Source organism: Dama dama, chromosome 11 (genome assembly GCF_033118175.1).
Source record: "Dama dama isolate Ldn47 chromosome 11, ASM3311817v1, whole genome shotgun sequence".
NCBI classification, from domain to species: domain Eukaryota; kingdom Metazoa; phylum Chordata; class Mammalia; order Artiodactyla; family Cervidae; genus Dama; species Dama dama.
The window spans coordinates 60,782,746-60,808,476 of NC_083691.1; the positions used below are offsets into that span (position 1 = coordinate 60,782,746).

Below are 25,731 nucleotides of genomic sequence, written 5' to 3' on the forward strand. Positions count from 1 at the left end.
CACTGTAAAATTCATCTGAAACTAAATCTGGTTCTCTTGTCAAATTCAATATAACACTTAAAATCTATCAGTGAAAAATCATTTTAATGGCACTGATCAGAACATCTTTCAAGATAAAATATACTTTTACAACAACTTTGCTTTGAAAGTACCATCTTTCTAAATCAAAGTTGAATCACATGAAGAAAAAATGTTGTCCCATTCCTTTTAAAAGTAGTTTTGCTTTATAAATACACCACTAATTCACATTTAAGAAGCTGTATTTTATTTTCACTACACCTTATATGAATGTATATAATATTTCCATGCTGATCCACATTGATTTTTCCAGGAATGCAAGGAATTCTTCTTTCTGTTTCTTTTGTTAAAAGTTTCTTACACAAACAGCATCTATAATAACACAAAGATACAATTTAAAAAAAAACCTTGATTAAAAAATGGCTAGAGGAACCGAACAGACATTTTTCCACAGAGGAAATATAGATGGCCAACACACATGAAAAGATCTTCAACATCTAATCATCAAGGAAATGCAAATGAAGACCACAATGGGATATCACCCCACACCTGTCAGAATGGACATCATCAAAAAGAACACAAATAACAAATGCTGGTGAGGATATGGAGAAAGGGAACACCTGTACACTGTTAATGAGAATGTAAATTGTGGAAAACTGTATGAGGGCTCGCAAAAAACTAAAAATAGAACTACCATATGATCTAGCAATGTCACTCCTGGGTACACATTTAAAAAAAAAACACCTAATTTGAAAAGATACATACACCCCAATATTAACAGATGCATTATTTACAACAGCCAAGATATGTAACAACCCAAGTGTCCATTAACAGAGGAAAGGATAAAGAAGATGTGGTGAGTAAACACACACACACACAATGGAATACTACTTGAACATAAAACCGAAATTTTGTCATCTGCACCAACAAACATGGAGGGCATTATGCTAAGTGAAATAAGTCAGACAAAGAAAGACAAGTGCTGTATGTTATCACTTATATGTGGAATCTAAAAAATACAACAAACTAGTGAATTTAACAAAAAAGCAGCAGACTAATAGCGAACAAACTAGTGGTCATCAGTGGGGAAAGTGTAGGGAAGGGCAAAATAGGAGTAGGGGAGTGGGAAATACAAACTGCTGGGTATAAGATAAGCTCAAGGATGTATTGTACAACGTAAGAAATATAGCCAATATTTTGTAATAACTGTAAATGGAAACTAACCTTTAAAATTGTGTAAAAATTAAAAAACAACACAAAGAAAGATGATACAAAAAACATTCAAGAAGAAAATTTCAAATGTACTAAAATTAAAGAATTTAGCAGCGATATATAGCATACTAAAGAAAAATATACCTGTATAATGTTGCTGCATTATTCCGAGAATCTGGATTCAAGTACTCAGGATCAAACAGTCTCTCAATCTTCTTACAAAAAAGTTTACTAGTAACAACAAATGACCAATAAATTAATTTTCTCTATCCACTTTACCAAAATTACTTGATAGTGATGAAAATAAATGCTGACCTATTTGCACACGTAGAAAATAAGACTAGTCCTTATTTAGAGAGTCCTTCCTTGGGAATTTATAATACATTTTTTGCTGCTCTAAGTAAGTAAACCTACTAATGAGAACTGCTTGATCAAGAACCAATTTTCCCAAGAAAAATGAGACACATGGATATCCACCTCTCTTTCAGTTCTTTGTTAAGGAAAATTCCAGGTTGAGGATTTGGGAAATTTAGCAATCCTGGGTCTACCAATAATTTCATACATGACCTTTGGCAACTTAAAATCTCTAAAACTTATTTCTACTAATTTCAAATGCATAAGATTTTAAGAGGGTTAAATGAGACAGTGTTTTTAAAGAGTGTCAGGCATAGTATTAAACATTCAATAAATATTAATACTTTACTATTATGCATAATATAATAATCTGGATCTCCCAAGTGATGCTACTGGTAAAGAACTCATCTGCCAATGCAAGAGATTTAAGAGATGCAGGCTCAATCCCTGGGTTGGGAAGATCCTCTGGAGGAGGGTATGGCAACCCACTTCAGTATTTTTGCCTAGAAAATCCTATGGACAGAGGAGCCTGGTGGGCTACAATCAATGGTGTTGCAAAACGTCAGACATGACTAAAGTGACTTAGCATGCTCATGATACAATAATGTTAGACATGAACTTAATTTTTCTGTAATCATTCAGAGCAAACATCTGGGAAAAAGTTGTTCAAATCCAACCAACCACATTTCTGTCCTCATCTTACTCTACATGGTAGCAGCATTCCACATATTTGACCACTTAATTGCTTCCTCTTTTTTGAAACCCTCTTTCCTTTTGCCTTCCCTTTGACCCTCTGTCTCTTCCTTCTCAGGCTCCTTAACTCTTCTTTGTTGAATCTTCCAAATGTTGGGCAGTCTTTATCACTATGTTCTTGTTAACAATTAGGAAATAAACAAAAATAGCATTTATAATAGGGCCAAAAAATTCAAATGCCAAGGAATAAATTTAACTTAAAAAAAGGAAAAATGTCTCTATACTAAAAACTATAAAACCCTGTTAAAATAAATAGAGAGTTATACTATGTTCATGAATGGAAAGACTCAATATTATTAAGATGTCTTTTCCCAAATCTACAGGTTCAATACTAACCTTCAAATTTGCAGGTGTGTATGTGTGTGTATATATATATGAGAGAAAAAGAAAGAGAAAATGGGCAGGCTGATTATAAAATTCACATGGAAATGCAAAGGACATAAAATGACTAAGATAGCAATCTTGGAGAACGGCAAAGCTGGAGAATTTTAGACTGGTGGTGGTGGTGGTGGTTTAGTCATTAAGTTGAGTCCGACTCTTGCAACCCCATGGACTGTAGCCTGCCAGGCTCCTCTATCCGTGGGATACTCCAGGCAAGAATACTGGAGTGGGTTGCCATTTCCTTCTCCAGAATTTTAGATTACTAGATACCAAAAACATATTAGAAAGCTACTGTAATTAAGACAGTGTCCTACTGATAAAAGTATAGACAAATCAACAGAACAAAATGGAGAATTCAGAAAGAGACCTCACATATATAGTCTCCTGATTTATGGTAAAGATGTCATTGCAATTCAGCAGAGAACATTGGGTCTATGGCTTTAAACATCATCTACTCATATTTTTATTTTAAGCCCTGAACTCTGACCTAAACTTCAGACTTACATCTACCTGCCATCCTACCTGAATGTCCAAGAAGTATATTAAATATTTTAAATAAACTTAACAAGATCCAAACACATCTTCTGATTCCCCTAACCCCAGTCACTGCTCTATTAATGATACTATCATTCACTTAGTTACTTAACCTTAAAACCTAGTAATTATCCTAAAATATTCTCTTTTCCCATATTATTACATTTGAAAACCTGTCAAATCTCTGTAATAACATACTCTGAATCCACCTACTTCCTTCCAGAGCCCCAGCCTCTACTCTAGTCCAAAGCTTTCTATCTCTCACTAGGCCACTGCACTAGACTTCAAATAGGTCTTGCTTCTTATAGCCTTATAGTCTTTTCTCCACACAGAATAGGCTGATTTCTTAAAAACAAATCAGATCATGCCACTCCTCTGCTTCCATTCCACCTAGAATAAAGTATACACTCTTTGTATGACCTAAACAGCTCCTAATGTTGTTGACCTCATCTCACACAACTCTTCCCCTTTATACTAAGGCCCTGTCTTGATAATTTTTAACATAATTCACCATCATGATCTGCTTATATACGCCTTATACAAAGTAACTAATTTAGTTACTATTTTTCACCTCGAGCCATCCGCTCAGAATATATTTTACTTCAGGCAAGCATGCTCAGTTGCTCGGTCGTGTCGGACTCTTTATGACTCTGTGGACTGTAGCCCACCAGGTTTCTCTGTCTATGGAATTCTTCAGGCAAGAAGACTGGAGTGGGTTGTCAGTTCCTTCTCCAGGGGATCTTCCCAACTCAGGGACTGAACCCACGTCTCCTGCATCTCCTGCATTGGCAGGTGCATTCTTTACCATGAGCCACCTGAGAAGCCCCATATTTTAATTTATTTAAAATAAAATGGAAACAGATTTCTAAATATATTCTAAATATAGAATTTTTACTGAAATAAAAGAAAAATAACACATTCTTTCTAATAGGAGCATTACCTTTAAAATTAAATTTTAAAAATTACCTCCTAAACTTATCTTTCTTGTCCTTTAAATCATCAACTTCATTGTGTGTAAACAGATCAGCTATACGTGTAAGAAGATTTGCATTAATACAGTTCATGTTGCATGGAGTAGCTACAATGGCATTCATATTTTTGTGGCAATACTGTATACACTGTTCAACCTAAACAAAAAACACAGAAAATAAGTGTTGAAGGTGGAAACAGAAAGGATAATGTCATATCAATACTTTTCAAAGATAAAGATTCATTAAAGGCTTAATCCATGTATTGCTAAGCAATAACTTAGCTCTGCCTGTTTGCGTTAAACTATACTGTTTCAAAGTGGTCTAGTACGTCAAATTTATACAAACATAGCTGGAAAAAATTTCAAACTTCTTAGAATATTTTGAACAACAATGTAATGAACATCTTTCAGGATTGTGGCAGATATAAATTTTAAGTCCACAAACTCAAGGGTACAGATATATGACTTTCTATTATAAACTTAGTGACAATTTTACATCTCCATAACAGAAACAATTTCAGTCACTTTAGGGTTTTCTCAGTTCTGTTGTGCTTGCTTTCTGCCTTTCTTCAATGTCAGGTATATTTATTTACTTTTCAGGGTAGATTGTGTTTTGGGGAAAAACAGCACTGGTTAATTATGTATTCTTCTAAATATTTTGCTATGACATAAAAATCATTCTTTAGGTCTTAGATTACAAAAATCAAAACTCATAGACTCTTTTAGTCTCTCTTTTTTTCCTATAACTCTCTCCTGAAGCAATTAATACCAACAACAGAAGAGGGAGGGACTAAGAAGTACAAAAATACAATAAAACCTCATACAAATAAATGAACTTCATATCTGTTAACACAATAAAGGAATATTTTGCTCTGTGTAGTTTTACAAGAGGTTAAAAGCAAATATTCATTTAAAACTACAAAAAACAAAAAAAACATTTGAATGATAAAGAAATTTATTAAATAAAAGGAAAAAGAAGAAAAATATATTCAGTGTTAAGAGTCTGATATGTATATATTGTGCTTTTATGTTTCATCAACTACTTTTAACAACAGACATAAGCATGTGGTTTACACACACAAAATCACATCTTTTAGCAGTTGGGCATTCACTTCTTAGTTTGCTTAACTATAAATGAAAGACACAAATAAACAGTATAAGCTTAAACCAATTATTTAAATAGTAAAACAAATACGTTCCAATTAATTTTCTTTTAATTTGGTTTTATGGCCAAATCCCTTTTGGGGCAAAATTAATTCTGTTTAGTTTCATCTGATGCAACTGCTACCTCCTCCCTTGAGGATGAATTGCTAGCTCTATAGGCATCCTATGCAAATGACACACAGTAGCCTTTAGCCTTTCCCAATAGAACAAAGTACCTCCAAACACCAGCAGCTTATTCTAATGAATCAGTCTTCAATCAACAACGACTTTAGGAAGATGTCTCCAAATTTTCTAGACACTTGAAGAAAACATCACCAAGCATAGGTGAATAGAAGAGTTGGATCTTTTGTTAACACTTACCAGCGAATCCATTTTCAAAAACTCTGAAGAAATAAGAATTGAAATGACATTTCCTGGCTCTAAAAAAGAGAGAGAGAAAAAATTAAATTCTCCTTTTGATTTTCATCTCAGTCTCCTTAGAACAGGCTCCTTCTCACCTTAAAAGACGAGGTTACTTTAATAAGAACAATTTAATAAAATCTTACTATGGCTTATATGCAAGGAAGAAAGAAAATGCAAAGTTAAAATTTAGGGTATAGAGAAAACATATAGCAAATTTGCCCTGGAATTAGATTTACATCAAGTAAAAAGACTCTATTTAAAGATATGACATATACTAATTCCTCCTTAACTAAACCAGGGAAAAGGATAATTAAAATTGAGAATATAACTCATCACACAAAAATCATAGTGAGGTTATTTCAAATGTGGTTCAAATGCTTGTTATGAACAAATGCTTAATTTAAAAGATTCTTAAAGATAATATAAAATTTACTATTGCAGAAATGAAAAATTACTTTCTACAGGCAGACTTCAAAGGCACAACCAGGGAAAGGGGATGCTGGCTGATGCTATCATTTCAGTAAACCTCAGTCATTTTCCATGAGTTATATTTAAGGAAAAAGAAACATTTTGATATTTACTGTTACAGTACCAAGACAGTCCTCCTAAATAAAGGACTATGTACACACTAATTATAATAAGTAATCCCAATCTTTCCTTAAATAACAATTCTAGATGGAAGGTTCTCAAAGAGAAATGGTAAAGAGAGGAAGGACTTGGTGAAAAATTTCAACTATAATATGACCCATTCCAGTTAAGACCCAAGGTCTAGATTATTAGCAATGTAATTAAGCATTTTGCTAGTTTTCCTAGTTAAAGATTGCTTTTATAGAAGCTTAACATTTGTAGCCACTGATTTAAGGTTCAAGATTACAGAAAGACCAAGTTTGCTCCATTTTTTTTACCTTTTGACTAGTTGAAAATTTTGATTTAGCAATTTTGCAATTTTAAGAACCATTAGAAACCTTTTCCCTTAATTTGGTCACAAAAAAGTATTAAATTATGAACTTCCTCAGAAGACTTTTATACTGTCTGTATAAATTTATTTACTAGTAAGAAATTAGAAATATTTTGATATTACTGTAAATTGTAATTCTAGTGCACAGAAATACTTATATTAAATCCCATTAGAGTGATTTCCTATACTAGTCAATGCCCAAAACATATTACTTAGTAATTACTCTTCTTATCATCTAGAACACTGGTTCTCAAACTTCTGCTCTCAAAAACCTATTTTCAAAAAAAAATCTTAAAAGCTGAGATTCCTAGACAGCTTTTCTTTAAGTGGGTTATATCTACTGTATTTACTATACTGGAAAATAAAACAGAAAAAAATTAAAATATTTATTATTCTTTTTCAATGAATTAATAAACTCATTACATATTAACATAATTTTATGAAAATGTATTTTTCAAAACAAAATGAAAATAACAGTTTGACATTTTCTATAAATCCTTTCAGTGTCTGACTTAAAGGCAGATAGTTTGATTCTCACATCTGTTTCCACACTGAATTTGTGGGTAGTCTTTCTTAAAAGTTAGTTGCAATGGGAATCAAAATCATACTAAGAGCATTTCCTATTCTGCTATCTCAAAATTCTCTGATTTGCCTTGCACTTAGAATGGATCTTTAATCTATGCAAGATTTTTTGTTAACATCATGCATCGATCATTTAAAAGACACTGGTTTGTTTACTGAGTTATGCAGATCTTCCAAATGTTGAAACATTTCATTATACATTATATTAAAAAGTCTTATTTGTTAATATTTAAAGAAAAGTCTTTAAATATACAGCAACTATCAAGCACGTGGAAGCAGACACAAGTTTTCCAAAACTCTTAATTCTTACTTGAAAGCATGAATTTTATCACGGGCAACAAATATTGTTAGTTATTTCCCTTTCATTGACTGGCTAACTTAATTCATTTTCAAAAAACTATCTGTCTGGGACATTCCTTGGTCCTAGTGGTCAAGATGCTGAGCTTTCACTGCCGTGACCTGGGTTCAACCTCTGCTTGGGGAACTGAGATCCTGCAAGTTGTGCAGTGCAGCCAAAGGAAAAATTAAAAAATAAAAAAGGAGGAAAGTATCTGCCAGATGCTTAAGTGAGGGTCTGTCAGCCATTCTTCCAAGTAAAAATGGTTTTGTAAGAAAGCAGCTAATTTAGCTTGCAACTCAGGCAACTTGTACAAGTGCTTCTCCTTAGGACAGCCGTCATGCTCCGGTGTACAGCAAGAGTGCACTTCCTGAGTCATCAAGTAGAATGTCAAAAGGATGTACAGTCAAGAGGCAAAAGTTAATAAAATTAGTCATTTTTACTGCCTCATCAAGGGTATTCCTAAGAGAAACTATTTTTTCCTTTTCTTTTTTCCCCGTTTTTACAATGAGCACATGGATTGAAGAACACAGTGACCACTCATACTATGTGATGCTCCTTCCTTGATGTGTGCTAAAGCTCCAACAGTTCTATCCTCTATTACTTCTGCACTTTCTGAACAAATGTCAACATAGAGGGAAAAATGATAAATAACATCCTGGCATTATTAAGCAGATTCCCTTGACCTTGTGGGTCCTCTGAAAGGATCTTTAGGACGCCAGTGGTAGGCCATCGTAACATACAGTGAAAATGGCTAATCTAGAGACCTGTCCATTTGCCATAAATTCACTAAAATTTGCTAAAAAGGAATGCGGTATCAGTTTTCTAAACAGTGATTACTAATCTGAACATAAACACTAAGGTGTGAACAATTTTCCACATTTCCTATTTGGCCTGAAGCAACTATCAACTGACACAAAAATTTCACTACAAAGTAAGTAATAGATTGTCTTTTACCTAAAGAGGGCATCTCACAATCTTTATTCTCCTTAGTGTTCCTTTTAACATATTTTATCAACCAGTTGAAAATGTGAACGTCACAATGAACTGAAATGTCCACCTCTTCCCAGCGCTGGGCATCCACAGATAAATATTCAGCAAAGTACTTCATTTCTGATATCAAAAGATCTCGTGGGCAAATAAAATCTTCTTTCAAGTTTTTTGCTTCATCACATACATGGATCACCATGTTTGGCCTTCATGAAAAATGTTACACAGAAATGAAATTATTAGAGTTTTAGAAGAGGAGCCAATAATATTGACATTTATTGGAAGTATGAGAACCAGATGTTTTTCAAGGTTTTAACCACATATCAGTTTTACAAAACTTGACATTCAGAAGTTTACATTAGCACCTTTCTACCCTGATCAGTATCTGAAAACTATGACTAATTTTAGTTAAGCTACTGACTTAGTAAAACAAAATTTTTTTTACTATAGAACTAATAAAAGGTTTGAAACTTATTATTTTCAAATTATAAGTTAATTATAGTGTTTTTAAAAAATACCAATTCACAAAGAAAAATTAAATTACAATTTCTAGTTCTTATGAGCAACATAAAACGGCACTTTTACATGGTAATGGATACAGAAAGGAGATAAAGATGAAACACGAGAATTTTCTTACTATTAATGAATGGGAAAAAGTTAAAATTATTCATAGAATAGTGAATAATTAGCATAGCTATTTTGTTATTTTTAACAGCTAGAAAGCTTGTTTTTAGGCATTCAATAAATATAAATCAGTAAATGTGGTTTAAAAATTCAACACTACCATGTGCTTATTTACACATTTAAAAAACAATTTAAGAATAGGTTTACATGATATATCAGAAAGACTACTTCAAAAATTGTATACTCTTTGAATGTATATGCCCTTGAAAATTATATTACCTCAAAAAGAAATACTAGTGTGATCCACAACTGCCTTCATGTCATTACAAAAGGAAGAGATTAAATAGGAAGAGATACACTAATCTACAATATGAATTTAATATGTATTTAAATGAACTTCAAAAATTTTTAACACAAAGAAATTACATCTGAAGTAAAACTGGCAACAGAAAAAGGATTAATAATCAGTGCTTTGTCAAAATAAAGGAATTTAAGCAACTTAGCAAACTGTTTTTCCAAAGACATTACGGTCAAAATATAAACAGGTAATGGCTGGTATAATGAAACATGAAAATTCGGTGAATTCTTGGGCCAGAACATGAAATACTAAATAATAATAGTTAAAAAATTAACTTGATAAATTTTTATGCTACACAAACAAACCTATCAGTTAAAAAAATCTATCTGAGGGGACTTCCCTGGTGGTCCAGTTGTTAAGAATCTGCCTTGCAATGCAGGGGACATGGGTTTGATCTCTGATTGAGGAACCAAGATCCCACATGCCATGCAACCAAGAAAAAGTATTTGTTGAAACATTAAGAATATATTGCTTGAATATCTGTCATGGTAAAAATAAAATTTTTAAAAATTTATGTGAGTAAAGTAAATTTCACTAAGCTACAAAAGGGTGAATTTTTTTATTGTGGTAAAATATACATAAAGTAAATGCACTCATATTATTATGCAATTATCTCTAGAATCCATCCCCAGAACTTTTCAAAAGGGTAAATTTTATGATATGTGTTATTAAAAAACTATCAAAACTGAAAATGCCCAAAGGAACCTTTAGAGATAATGAAAATGTTCTTTGTCTTCATTGGTTATATGGCTAACATTCATCAAAAGTGAATACTTAAAATATGTGCAGTTTATTGTATGTAAAATACACAAAACAATACAAAATTATTAAAACTTGCATTACATTGAAATATATACTTTAATTTTTAAATGTTTCTATAATGAGTAATTATATCCAAATAGTTCTAAAATACACATCCAGTTTCTTTAATAAAGTTGCAGAACTAATGGCAGAGATTTTTCTTTGGGTTTTAAAGGTTGCTTTCCAAAATGTTACATTAATGGATGTTATTTCTAATATTTATAAGATGAAAATGAATTTTTAAAGTGGAAAACTGTTGTCTAATTTATAAGTAGTATGAATAAGTCATATGTTCACCTACTAAGCAGTTGTTGATAGTTCAACACATCAACTACCCTGATATCAACTGTTTCAGCAACTGTGTAATGTGAAATTCCTAAATTATGGTAACTGATATATATAATCATCATTCATATATTTTATAATTTGAAGTTGATATTCATATTAAAAGCTTATCTAGCAAAGAGCCAGCCTCCTACCCTTCAGATTCTTCAGTCTTTTCTCCACCATTATGAGTAGTACAATTTTCACTTTCTGAAGAACAATTCCTTGTGGAAGCTATACTATGTCTTCCTTAAATACAGAAACAAACACATACAAAAACAAAGCGGGGAGGTTAGCATTTCTAGCTGAAAGTGGGTTGTTACTTATTGAATGGTTATACTATAAATGCATGGTTTCCAAGAGTAGTTAATGATGGTACTTTGTTAGGTGCCTTAATATTTCTAAAGGTATATGAAAGAAACAGTATGAAAAACAGTCACAAACTGCTAACATTACACTGAAGATTAAAAAAAAATACTAACCTGGTACGTAGGGACAGGGGTCAAATGTTCAAAAACCTACAACAGAATTTCTCTTCCTGAAGCAAATTTTTCTATCAATATTCTGCTACTGCTGAGATTAAAACAATTCACTACACTGAAGATTTCTAAAACCAGCTGTTCTTTTCAATGTAATGTGGAGAACATCTCCCACACCCTGCTTTTGTGTCATCTAAAGCTACTGTTGACTTTCATAGAGGGGAGCTGTAAAAAAGGTATCGTGAGAGACAAGCGAGATTCTCTCAGTTAAAAAAAATTAAGCAAAAGGTACAGGTCAAATTCCTCTAAATTTTATGACACAAATAGGCTACCATAATGGAGTAGTAGATTTTAATATACTGAAAACCTTTTTTTTTTGGTAATACTGTTGGCCCTGTGTGTTAACATCTAAATTTTTTAAAAATATAGCAAAGACAAATTTCTAAAGCTCAGGAAGATACAAATACTAACAGATTTTTCCCATTAAGGTTTCTATTACCCTTTAAATAAAGTTGACTGGAATGCATAATATTTTTCAGAATTATCATAAGGACAAATACTGCCTTTTGCTTTTAAAACCTTACCTGTTTTAGAAACTGTATCCTGACCAACTGGAGTCTCCTGAAATTCTCCTTGTGTGTCAAGAAGCGAGGATTTGATGTATGTGGCTAAAGTTTCAACAGGACTCTCTCCAGCAGCCATGAGGGGACTATACTGGTTGTCCACAGGTGAACTTCCACTGCTCTTCAGCTCATCAAACCTCTTTGCACACTGTAAAGGCATGAAGGAAGGAAATGCAGGTCTGGGGGTTTTAGTCATTTTTTATAAGTGAAAAATTAATCTCTTGGGTAACATCTAGAAAACCAGTGCATATTTCAATACATGAAAACCTCTGACTTACTTTATTTTTTTTTAAATTCAGGGTAGGTCTTTAAAAATATACTTTAACTCAAAGCCATAATATATTTATATACTTGTAGGAAAATGAAGAATGCCTTCACTAACCATATTTCCCAGTGATCTATGTCTATTATCAGTTGACAATTTAAAAACTTTAGTTAAAAACTTGGCTGTTATTTTCACACTGAGTTTTCACCAGGAATAAGACCAAATTCTAACCTTCAACAGAAAACAAATCAAAAAGTATCTGATTTGTGATCCTAAATTTTCTTCATTAAAATAATGAGTCTTTGTTCTTACCAACAGTGAGGTTCACCTTGCACAAAATACTGTAGTAACACTTATTTATGTAGTAACAGTGAGGTTCATCTTGCACAAAACACTGCAGTAACACTTGAAAACACTTATAAATATATGGCCACGTATTTGGGCAGTTTGTTCTAGCACAATGTTCTCCCTTAACTCATTGTCAGTCATACAATTAATTTAGAAAGAACAGATTAGCAGTGAAAAAAAATACAATAGACTGGAAAATATCAAGAATGCATTAAGCATAGTAAGGCTAAGTTGTCCATGAAAATGTCATTTCTGAGTGTACTAGGTCACAACACAAAATGCCTTCCTTAATGTGGGTCTTTGTCAGATAGCACTTCTATAGTATTCATGTTTAAACCTTCGTCAACAGCAATGTGGATGGCAAGTTACACAGCAGACCAAGTAATATGGGAGGTGCAAAAGGAGAAAAATATATACTACATACACACATATATGGTAAGTGAATAATGCATTGGGTATGGCATCATTCATTTACTACGCAGATATTTACCAGGTGCCCAGTAGATATTGAGAACCATTTTAATAAAGATTGTTTACTAATGGTATTATAGTACTATTACTACAAACAAATGCCTACTCAAGGTTTAGTCCTTTGAAAACACATTTAAAAGATATATAAGTAAAGGACTTCCCTGGCAGTCCAGTGGTTAAGACTTTGTGCTTCCACTGCAGGGGGTACAAATTTGACCCCTGCTCCTGCAACTAAGATCCTATAAGCCATGCAGTGTGGCCAAAAAAAAAAAAGAAAAGAAATTTTTTTTCAATTGGGTGAATCTGAATACACAGTGGATATTAGATGATACGATGGAGTTACTATTAATTTTCCTAGGTTTGACCATGATACTGTAGCTAGGTAGTTATATAATAATATTCTCATTTTAAGAGGTATGCTGCAGTCTATGGAGTGATGTCTGAAACTTACTTTTATTTATTTTTTTAGAATATTTATTTATTTGGCTGCATCAGGTCTTATTTGCAGCACATGAGATCTAGTTCTTTGACCAGGAACTGAACCCAGGCCCCCTGCACTGAGAGCTCAGAGTCTCAAGCCACTGGACCACCAGGGAAGTTCCTGAAACTCACTTTTAAATGTCAAAAAAAAAAAGAAAAAAGCTACATAAAGAAATCAAGCAAACATCTAGAATTGCTAACACCAAATAAAGGATATAGGGATGCTATGCTCTTCTTTTAACCTTTCTATATGTTTGAAAATATTCACAATAAAAAGTTGGAAAAATGGTCAAATTCACACTTTTGCCTTGTTTTAAAAGCTAACATGTAAAAATCCAAAAGATGAAAAAGTATAGATTAAGGAATGATAATATACACTAAGTAAGTTCCTTCATCATTTCACAAAGACTTATAATCAAGAGCAAGTAATCTCTGTGGGTATGTTTTCTCAGCTGTAAAAGAAGAGGGTAGAACTTGGTTCATTCACTGATTCTGTAAGTACTGAGAGTGTATCATGGGAAAGGCACTAGTGATAATGCTTAAAATCTACTGGATAAAATCGCTAATGTCCTTTCTACTTCTAGAAACCTGAGATGATTCACTCACTTTAGTGTTCCTTTCAATAGCAAAAATCCTGAGGTCCGTGTGCTTAAACTAGAGTTCAGAGATGAATTACCAGAAAGAGTACCCTATAGGAGTTTTTAGGTTGCAAGTTTTGATTCTGAGGATTACATTAATAAAAACCATTTGAGTCATTAGGATGACAGAATATTTTAAGACAAAGGTAGAAAACAGACTTAGTAGAGAAGAGATGTGTTAATGCCAAGGGAAGGCAAGTAATGTCTTGATGCAACACAAGGCTTCACCACAAGTTAAAGAGAGGAAAGTGGAGAAAGAACACAGGCTTTGAGGGGCTTTCAGCAGTATAGGCTAAACACAAAAAATTTTGTGCCACAAAAGACTATACCATATTTGCATTATAATTGCAATTTAATTTCAGCAAAACACTATTACTGATCACATTAAGTTTATTAGTTTGAATTATGTTGGTTTGAGTTTCCACTTGTGTCTATAAAATGTAAAATTTGGTTTTTGATTATATAGGTGTGTTTATAGCTGGTATTGTTAGTGCACATTTAAATTCCACTGTGATAGTAATTTGGGTCATCATTGCAAGTTTTCAAGTTTTTTCTTTTAAAAAGGTCTGTATATTACTCAATTCTGGGAAGCACAGCATTAGCAATTTAATAATAAAATTGGATTTACAAAAGTCTTACCTACCTATTCAGTTGTAAGTATGTAAAATAAGGCTGAATTTAATCATAGCAGGTGGGTTAATAAATCATAGCTCTACATAGATTTTATATATAGTCAAATCATATTTTATGCATATTTAGTTTTTACATGCATATGAATATGTGAAACTCAAATACTTCTTCTTTCTTAGTAGTTACTCTTTTAAATTGATCACTTTTTCTGATTTCTTTTCACGAGCTATCTGGAAGACTGTTATTTACCTCTTTGGGTGTTAATCCAGGCACAAGCCTTGCCACAGTTTCCCAATTGATGGTCTGGTGGATTCCAATTAATGGGTAAAGGATCATGTCCAATACCATTTGGTTGTTATTGTTTAGGAAATTGTTGTTTTCTGAATATCCACGACTCATCTTTTGGAACTAGAAATAGAGAAGACAAATTTATTTGCATCTGAAATCCAAATGTTTTCAGAACACTATAAGTCAGTTATAATTCATTCCTGAGAATTAACTGCTACTAAAAAATAGAAAAAGAAAACTGAACTAAAAATCAACACAGAATATATAGCTCAAGTCTCTTCAAATATAACAGCACTTGAATATTATGGATTGGCAGATACACGGATAGAAGGATGTGCGCGCTTAGTTGCTCAGTCATGTCCAACTCTTTGCAACTCCATGGACTGCAGCCCACAAGGCTTCTCTGTCCATGGGATTCTCCAGGCAAGAACACTGGAGTGGGCTGCCCTACCCTCCTCCAGGGGATCTTCCCGACCCAGGGGTCAAACCCACATCTCCTATGACTATTGCACTGCAGGTTGATTCCTTACTCACTGAGCCATTGGGGAAGCCTAGAAGGATATACAGCTGGGTAAATATGTGATTTTAAAAATATGATAAAATGTTAAGGATAGAATATAAATGATGGGTATACAAGTGTTCACTATAAAATTCTTTTGATTTTGCTGTATGTTAAAAGCTTTTCATAACAAAACAGAGAAAAAGTTGAATACAATATATCTTCCTTAAAAAACCCCTTATGTGTGGCTGATTTATATTTTGATTAGCAGTTCATGGATGGTAGAGCTAAACGGTGGAAAAAAAAAAAAAGATAGTTACATGATAATTTCATTGCAGTCCCAAGCCATACTTTCTCGCTCTGTGATTGAATGTCCATGCTACAATGAAGGCTGAGTATACTTAATTTGATAGATGTAAAGAGTTGGACACGACTGAGTGACTGAACTGAACTAGATCAAATGAAACTTAGAACCAAGTTAATCTGACATTTTAGGATAAGCATAATAGTTATTGTGCATGTGATTATGAATTACATATGGTGAGGAGATTATATTAACAAATGTAATTAGCACTGTTTTTATATGTTTGAAACATTTTTTGTAAAGTTCTCTTATTCCTTGTCTTCAGAAGCAATGTGGCGACTGGCCTGACAATGTTTAACCCTTACACACACCCCAACACACACTCTCTCATGTATAAAAAGCCACAGGACCTCCACACACATACACACTCACACTCACTCCTGCAGAATGGTAGCTTCCCCTGCTTCTTTACTAGGTTCCCCACCCTGGTCCTACTATCACATTTCCTCTGGTTCAATCCAGGAGACCTTGAATCAAGTGACTAAGGGTGTGTCCAAAATCTTCAGGCAACATGATGACCAAGAAAAAAAGTCTCTAGAAGGCTTTCCAAAGGGGTGTACCTCAATAAACATTCAGTGAGTACCAACTATAAGCCAGGCCAAGCACTGGGGATACCATAAAAAATACGGCATGGTCCCTGTCCTCAAGGAGTTTACTATCAGAGAGCTGAGGATACAGGTAGACAAACAGATGATTTTAATATCATCTGCTGAGAGCCAAGCAGAGGCGAACCATGCAAGGGCAGAGAAGGGACAAATAATAACTGTTGTATTGTGAAGGAGGGGAAGACCGGTATTAAAGAGAAAAAGAATCTATCTCCTTCAACCTTAAGAGAATTTTAAGAACTTATTTATCGGGTGTTTACTAGGAGCCTGGAGCTGTACTAAGGTTTTTATATAACTTATTTCAATTCTCATCACAACTCTATAAGATAGAGTCTTTCCCCAATTTTACAAGATGAAGAAACACATTCAGAAAACTTAAATAATTTGGACAAGGCCACAGAGCTAATAAGAGGCAGAAGAAAGACCCAGGTAAAACTGACTCTCAGATCCATGCTCTTTCCATTATATTCGAGAAGTAGAGTATAGAGGAGATAGCAAATGGGAATGATGGCTTAGGGTAGAGAGAGACACAGTCTAAACATTATGAAGTTAGTAATGATTCAATCAAGCAATTTCCAAAGCTGTTTGTGAGCCAAGGGAGAGAAAAGGCTGTGGTACTGAAGGAAAAAAAGACGCTACTCCCTTCAAGTTTAAAAAATTTTGAGAATTTATGTCAATTATACTTCAATAAAGCTGAAATCGTTAAAAAAAATTAACATTTACTGAGCCTCCACCATGGACCAGGCATTGTATCTGAAGTCAGAATGGAAATTTACAGAAATGGCAACCCACTCCAGTACTCTTGCCTGGAAAATCCCATGGACGGAGGAGTGTGGTAGGCTACAGTCCACGGGGTTGCAAAGAGTTGGACACGACTGAGCGACTTCACTTTCTATGACTTTATTGGGCTCTAAAATCACCGTGGATGGTGACTGCAATCATGAAATCAGAAGACGTTTGCTTCTTGGCAGGAAAGCTATTACAAACCTAGATAGTGTGTTAAAAAGCAGACACACTACTCTGCCAACAAAGGTTCATATAGTCAAGGCTATGGTATTCTCAGTGATCACGTACGGTTGTAAGAGCTCGACCATAAAGAAGGTAGAGCCCCAAAGAATCGATGCCTTTGAACTGTGTTGCTGGAGAAGACTCCTGAGAGTCCCTTGGACAGCAAGGAGATCAAATCAGTCAATCCTATGGGAAATCAACCCTGAACACTCACTGGAAGGACTGATGTTGAAACTGAAACTCCAGTATTTGGTCATCAGATGCGAACAGCTGACTCACTGGAAAAGTCCCTGATGCTGAGGGCAGATTGAGGGCAGAAGAAGAGGGCACCTGAGGATGAGAAGGCTGGATGGCATCTCCAATGCAATGGACATGAACTTAGGGCAAACTTCGGGAGATGGTGAGGGACAGGCATGACTGGCATGATGCAATTCATGGGGTTGCAAAGAATGAGACACGACTGGGTAACTGAACAACAACAACGATGGCTTTATTGATGCTGAATCTGTGCTGGAAATATAATCCCCCAAAACAAAACTGTTCTTATGGAAAAATGTTACCTATTTTAGGAAAAGAAGTATAAAGCAGAGATACACTGACACACTACTACAGTGGAAGAAGCAATGCACAGAGAAATCTGAAACTTAGGTTTGAGGTTTAACTCCACACAAATTAGAGCAGGTCATCTGAACTTCTGCAATGAAAATTAAGTGATAGTAATACCTATGAAAAGTGAAAGTGAAAGTCACTCAGTCATGACAGACTCTTTGTGACCCCATGGACTAAACAGTCCATGGAATTCTCCAGGCCAGAATACTGGAGTGGGTAGCCTTTCGCTTCTCCAAGGGATCTTCCAAACCCAGGGACTGAACCCAGGTCTGCCACATTGCAGGTGGATTCTTTATCAGCTGAGCCACAAGGGAAGCCCAAGAATACTGGAATGGGTTGCCTATCCCTTCTCCAGCATATCTTCCTGACCCAGGAATTGAACCAGGTCTCCTGCATTGCAGGCGGATTCTTAACCAACTGAGCTATCAGGTATACCTCTAACTGACTTTATATAAATAACCAAAGAGATTTTGTGAAAGCACTGTGAAAAAAGCACCTCACAAATGTGATGCAGCATAAAATAACAGTACCTATGGTAAGGACCTAACAGAAGCAGAAGCTATTAAGAAAAGGTGCTAAGAATACACAGAAAGTGAAGTTGCTCAGTCGTGTCCAACTCTTAGTGACCCCATGGACTGCAGCCTACCAGGCTCCTCCGTCCATGGGATTCTCCAGGCAAGAACACTGAAGTGGGTTGCCATTTCCTTCTCCAATAAGAATACACAGAAGAACTGTACAAAAAAGATCTTCATGACCCAGATAATCATGATGGTGTGATCACTCACCTAGAGCCAGACATCCTGGAAAGTGAAGTCAAGTGGGCCTTAGGAAGCATCACTATGAACAAAGCTAGTGGAGGTGATAGAATTCCAGTTGAGCTATTTAAAATCCTAAAGGATGATGCTGTGAAAGTCCTGCACTCAATATGCCAGCAAATTTGGAAAACTCAGCAGTGGCCACAGGACTGGAAATGGTCAGTTTTCATTTCAATTCAAAAGAAAGGCAATATCAAAGAATGCTCAAACTACTGCACAATTGCACTCATCTCACATGCTAGTAAAGTAATGCTCAAAATTCTCCAAGCCACACTTTAACAATATGTGAACCATGAACTTCCAGATGTTCAAGCTGGATTTAGAAAAGGCAGAGGAAGCAGAGATCCAATTGTCAACATCTATTGGATCATTGAAAAAGCAAGAGAGTTCCATAAAAACATCTACATCTGGTTTATTGACTATGTCAAAGCCTTTGACTGTGTGGATCACAATAAACTGTGGAAAATTCTGAAAGAGATGGGAACACCAGACCATCTGACCTGCCTCTTGATAAGTCTGTATGCAGGTCAGGAAGCTACGGTTAGAAGTGGACATGGAACAACAGACTGGTTCCAAATAGGAAAGGTTCCAAATAGGAAAAGGAGTACATCAAGGCTGTATATTGTCACCCTGCTTATTTAATTTATATGCAGAATGCATCATGAGAAACGTTGGGCTGGATGAAACACAAGCTGGAATCAAGCTGATATTTGCCGGGACAAATATCAATAACCTCAGATATGCAGATGACACCGCCCTTGTGGCAGAAAGTGAAGTAGAACTAAAGAGCCTCTTGATGAAAGTCAAAGAGGAGAGTGAAAAAGTTCATTTAATGCTCAACATTGAGAAAACTAAGATCATGGCATCGGGTCCTATCACTTCATGGCAATAGATGGGGAAACAGTGGAAACAGTGGCTGACTTTATTTTTTGGGGCTCCAGAATCACTGCAGATGGTGATTGCAGCCATGAAATTAAAAGACACTTACTCCTTGGAAGGAAAGTTATGACCAAGCTAGTCAGCATATTAAAAAACAGAGACATTACTTTGCCAACAAAGATCCATCTAGTCAAAGTTATGGTTTTTCCAGTAGTTATATATGGATGTGAGAGCTGGACTACAAAGAAAGCTGAACACTGAAGAATTGATGCTTTTGAAGAAGACTCTTGATAGTCCCTTGGACTACAAGGAGATCCATCCAGTCCGTCCTAAAGGAAATCAGTCCTGAACATTGATTGGAAGGACTGATGTTGAAGCTGAAACTCCAATACTCTGGCCACCTGATGGGAAGATCTGACTCATTTGAAAAGACCCTGATGCTGGGAAAGATTGAAGGTGGGGAGGAGAAGGGGATGACAGAGGATGAGATGGTTGGATGGCATCACCAACTCAATGGACATGAGTTTGAGTAAACTCCGGAAGTTGGTGATAGACAGGGAGGCCTCGCGTGCTGCAGTCCATGGGGTTGCAAAGAGTCAGACACGACTGAACGACTGAACTGAACTGATCACGTAGGATTAAGCTAAGGATGAGAGATGTTTAAATGTTGGAATGGGGAACTGGAAAGCAGAAACTCTCAGTGAAGTGTTAACAATGATTAGTACTACATCACTGTATATGTAAAACACTGATGTAGGACATCGGGTGGTAGACATAATAGATTTATCCTACGTGTTTCAGCATGAACATTAGAAAGAAACAAGAAAATTACAGCTTCTTAGCAACCACACAGGTACCTTGCAGAAGGCCCAGAATTGTGTTGCGTACGGAACCTGGAGCTAGACTGCCCAAATTTCTGTCCTGATTCTACCACTTAAGCTATTATCTGGTTCAGATTACGTATCTCTATGCCTCAGTTTTCTCATCTGTAAAACAAATAATAATAGTAGCTAGCCCATATAGTTTTGAAGATACATGGACAGTGTTACCTGGCACTTAGTACTATGTAATGTTTATAATAGTAACACTATCATTCCAAAGAGCCTAGGATTAAACAGATTCACAAAGATAAATGTAACAGATGAAAGGAGAGACAGTGACTTTCCAATGAAGTAAGCTCTCAACAAAATGAGTGGAAAATCATATCTAGATTCTTATCTAGTTACCATTTCCAGCAGTACAACCTATGATTTCAATGGTATCGGCTTTAGCATAGGAAAATGATACCCACCTCTGACATTATTGTAAGGATTAGATAATACATATAACACACTACCTGGCATACAGAAGGTGATCAAATTATTTCTTATTTTGGCCACTTTACTGGCATAAAATTTTTCAAAAACTACTTTAAGAACTGTAAAACACTGCCTTGAGTTCAGCTGAAAATAGATTTTACAGAACTTCATTGTTTTCTACTTGTGTACCTAGGACATCATCACTTTATACCACACAAGTTGAGAACTATGTTGGGGCATGGAGTATTTTATTACAATTCTGTTTGGGCCTCAATAGAAAACAGTCTGAAAACAGAATACAGGGCAAGGATTTGGGTGATGTTTTTTTACTTTATTTCCAAAAAGATTACTTAAAAATTTCTAAAATATTTATTGTGACCTACAATGTGCAGGTACCTGTTAGCTAATCAAAAATACAGTTCATATAAAATATTTTCAAACTTGTATGTGTATTCCATACTTGTATAAATACTCATTTATAATACTTATGTTTAAGAATAATTTACATCATCTAACACTGACATTTTAGGAATCAGCAAACTAAAATGGACTGGAATGGGTGAATTTAACTCAGATGACCATTATATCTACTAGTGTGGGCAGGAATCCCTTAGAAGAAATGGAGTAGCCATCACAGTTAACAAAAGAATCCGAAATGCAGTACTTCGGTGCAATCTCAAAAACGATAGGATGATCTCTGTCCGTTTCCACTGTAAACCATTCAATAACACAGTAATCTAAGTCTATGCCCCGACCAGTAATGCTGAAGAAGCTGAAGTTGAATGGTTCTATGAAGACCTACAAGACCTTCTAGAACTAACACCCAAAAAAGATGTCCTTTTCTTTATAGGAGACTGGAATGCAAAAGTAGGAAATCAAGAAATACCTGGAGTAACAGGCAAATTTGGTCTTGGAGTACAGAATGAAGCAGGGCAAAGGCTAATAGAGTTTTGCCAAGAGAACGCACTGGTCATAGCAAACACCCTCTTCCAACAACACAAGAGACAACGCTACACATGGACATCACCAGATGGTCAATACCGAAATCAGATTGATTATATTCTTTGCAGCCAAAGATGAAGAAGTTCTATACAGTCAGCAAAAACAAGACCATGAGCTGACTGTGGCACAGATCATGAACTCCTTATTGCAAAATCAGACTTAAATTGAAAAAAGTAGGGAAAACCACTAGACCACTCAGGTATGACCTAAATCAAATCCCTTATGACTATACAGTGGAAGTGAGAAATAGATTTAAGGGACTAGATCTGATAGATAGAGTGCCTGATGAACTACGGATGGAGGTTCGTGACATTGCACAGGAGGCAGGGCTCAAGACCATCCCCAAGGAAAGAAATACAAAAAGGCAAAATGGTTATCTGAGGAGGTCTTAAAAATAGCTGCAAATAGAAGAGAAACAAAAGGTAAAGGAGAAAAGGAAAGATATACCCATTTGAATGTAGAGTTCCAAAGAATAGCCAGGAGAGACAAGAAAGCCTTCCTCAGTGATCAATGCAAAGAAATAGAGGAAAACAAGAGAATGGGAAAGACTAGAGAGCTCTTCAAGAAAATTAGAGACACCAAGGGAACATTTCATGCAAAGATGGGCACGATAAAGGACAGAAATGGCATGGACCAGAAGATATTAAGCAGAAGATATTAAGAAGAGGTGGCAAAAAAAAAAAAAAAAAGAAGAGGTGGCAAGAATACACAGAAGAACTATACAAAAAAGATCTTCACGACCCAGATAACCACGATGGTGTGATCACCAACTTAGAGCCAGACATTCTGGAATGGGAAGTCAAGTGGGCCTTAGAAAGCATCACTACAAACAATGCTAGTAGAGGGATGAATTCCAGTTGAGCTATTTCAAATCCTAAAAGATGATGCTGTGAAAGTGCTGCACTCAATATGCCAGCAAATTTGGAAAACTCAGTAGTGGCCACAGGACTGGAAAAGGTCAGTTTTCATTCCAATCCCAAAGAAAGGCAATGCCAAAGAATGCTCAAACTACTGCACAATTGCACTCATCTCACAGGCTAGTAAAGTAATGCTCAAAATTCTCCAAGCCAGGCTTCAGCAATATGTAAACCGTGAACTTCCAGATGTTCAAGCTGGATTTAGAAAAGGCAGAGGAAGCAGAGATCAAACTGCCAACATTCACTGGATCATCGAAAAGCAAGAGAGTTCCAGAAAAACATCTATTTCTGCTTTACTGACTATGCCAAAGCCTTTGACTGTGTGGACCACAACAAACTCTGGAAAATTCTAAAAAAGATGGGAATACCAGACCACCTGACCAGCCTCTTGAGAAACCTGTATGCAGGTCAGGAAGCTACGGTTATAAGTGGACATGGAAAAACAGACTGGTTCCAAATAGGAAAAGGAGTACGTCAAGGCTGTATATTGTCACCCTGCTTATTTAACTTATATGAGGTGTACATCATGAGAAACGCTGGGCTGGGTGAAGCAAAAGCTGGAATCAAGGTTGCTGGGAGAAACATCAATAACCTCAGATATGCACATGACACCACCCTTGTGGCAAAAAGTGCAGAAGAATTAAAGAGCCTCTTGATGAAAGTGAAAGAGGAGAGTGAAAAAGCTGGCTTGAGGCTCAACATTGAGAAAACTAAGACCATGGCATCCAGTCCCATCATTTCATGGCAAATAGATGGGGAGACAATGGAAACAGTGATAGATTTTATTTTTTGGGGGGCTCCAAAATCACTGCAGATGGTGACTGCAGCCATGAAATTAAGACACTTGCCTTTGGTAGAGAAGTTATTACCAACATAGTCAGCATATTAAAAAGCAGAAACATTACTTTGCCAACAAAGATCCATCTAGTCAAAGTTATGGTTTTTCCAGTAGTCATGTATCGATGTGAAAGCTGGACTATAAAGAAAGGTGAGCACCGAAGAATTGATGCTTTTAAACTGTGGTGTTGGAGAAGACTCTTGAGGGTCGCTTGGACTGCAAGGAGATCAAACCAGTCCATGTCAAAGGAAATCAGTCCTGAATATTCATTGGAAGGACTGATGTTAAAACTGAAACTCCAATACTTTGGCCACCTGATGCAAAGAACTGACTCCTTGGAAAAGACCCTGATTCTGGGAAAGATTGAAGGCAGGAGAAGGGGACGACAGAGGATGAGACAGTTGGATGGCATCACTGACTCAATAGACATGAGTTTGAGTAAACTCTGGGAGTTGGCAATGGACAGGGAGGCCTGGTGTGCTGTATTCCATGGGGTCACAAAGAGTCGGACATGACTGAGCGACTGAACTAACTGAATTTCATCTAAATGTGAAAAGCAATTTTTTTCTGTTGATATTTTCCTTACACAACTGAATCACACCAAGCAAGGGAAACTACCCAGTATTAATTCCAGTTAAACAAATGTTCAAGAAAGCATCCCTATAGTCAGAATTCTCTCAGAGTAGCTGCAACTGTGCATCCCCTTCTGGAAAAGAAGTACAGACTTATCAAAAACTGCCAATAAGAAAAAGTTTGAAGCTCAAATTACACTATTACTAGATTTACTTCCATTCATGATAAAATATGAAAAAGGTGCTAATGTTTAGTATGAAACATGTTATTTACCAAAATTAAAAATTGTTTACTACTCTAAATACTCTACACTTTTTACCACATCTCATGCCCTCTCCATTTCCACGATGGGAGTTTAAATGTACTAACAAAACCAAACAGAGGGCCAAGACTGGCATCTGTTTTTTCTATTTTCAAATAGAAAAAGATATGGTAGACACAGACTTTTCCCTTAGGCTGAGAAGGATAAGTGCTAGAGACGCCAGCAGGGCAGGTCAAGGGCCTCTGGCATAACAGAGGATGGGAGACAATACTGAGTCATCACCAGGGTAGAAGCCTTGTGCCCAGGCTTTCTGACCACGACAACGGGCATCTGGCTTTCATAGTGAAGGAGAAAATAAAACCACAACTGAAACCTAGAAAGAACACATCAAAGCCCCGCAACCTTCGGCGCAGAGGCTCGCTGCACTGCACGTCCTCTGGGGCAGCCCGGACCTTGGAGGTCTCCCGCCTCCCCTCGGGGGCAGACACTCCGGGCGCTGAGCGGGTGAGGGGTGGACAAAGGCGCGGGGAAAGCAATGGGCCGAGGCAGGGGAAGATGCAGGGCAGGGACTAGGGGTGCGGCCAGGACGGCAGACGCTGTGCTCCCTCAGCTGCTTCACTGGAGGGACCGGCTTTGGGCATCTAGAGAAGGCTGAGCCGGCGGGCCGCTCGATTCACGTGGGGGCGGTTCGGGGGCACTTTCCACTAGCGAGGCTCTGGCCCGGCCCTAAAGCGGAGGAGGCCGCAGAGGGGGCCGCCAGCCGCCAGCGGCAACGCCTCTCGTCGCACTTTCCGCCCCCGACCAGCCCCCGAGCTCCCTCGGCTCGTCACTCACCTCTAGGCCGCAATGGCCCTCGCTTCGCCCCTGTCACCTGCAGAGCCCGGCACCACCCACGCCATGAAGCGGCCGCGACCAGACCCGCAAACCCAACCGCTGGGGTTCCAGCGCCCCGGGGCGGGGAACGCGGAGATCGACGCCGCCTGGCCAATCGCAGGCCAGCGGCGCAGCGGCGCAGCCAATGAACGACGAGCTCCTTTCGGGCTGCAGGGAGCGGGTGCTGCGAAGAGCGGCTACTCGG

The 25,731-nt window shown here is 36.6% G+C and overlaps 1 protein-coding gene across 3 annotated transcripts in view; it reads right to left on the bottom strand.

Moving 5' to 3' along the window:
* Positions 1 to 25,731, bottom strand: part of SANBR (SANT and BTB domain regulator of CSR) — a 77,303-nt gene that overhangs the window by 31,599 nt on the left and 19,973 nt on the right. The window contains exons 1-9 of one of the 3 annotated variants that reach the window (XM_061155375.1): positions 25,488 to 25,599; positions 14,946 to 15,104; positions 11,826 to 12,012; positions 10,918 to 11,011; positions 8,623 to 8,861; positions 5,747 to 5,805; positions 4,219 to 4,379; positions 1,375 to 1,461; positions 280 to 390 (exon numbers count right to left, since the gene is read on the bottom strand). In XM_061155375.1, the coding sequence (XP_061011358.1) occupies positions 280 to 390; positions 1,375 to 1,461; positions 4,219 to 4,379; positions 5,747 to 5,805; positions 8,623 to 8,861; positions 10,918 to 11,011; positions 11,826 to 12,012; positions 14,946 to 15,095 (1,088 nt within the window). In that variant the 5' untranslated portion in view covers positions 15,096 to 15,104; positions 25,488 to 25,599. Of the gene's footprint in view, positions 1 to 279; positions 391 to 1,374; positions 1,462 to 4,218; positions 4,380 to 5,746; positions 5,806 to 8,622; positions 8,862 to 10,917; positions 11,012 to 11,825; positions 12,013 to 14,945; positions 15,105 to 25,487; positions 25,600 to 25,731 lie in introns of those variants that run through there. The other 2 variants (XM_061155374.1, XM_061155376.1) reach the window with 2 other exon arrangements.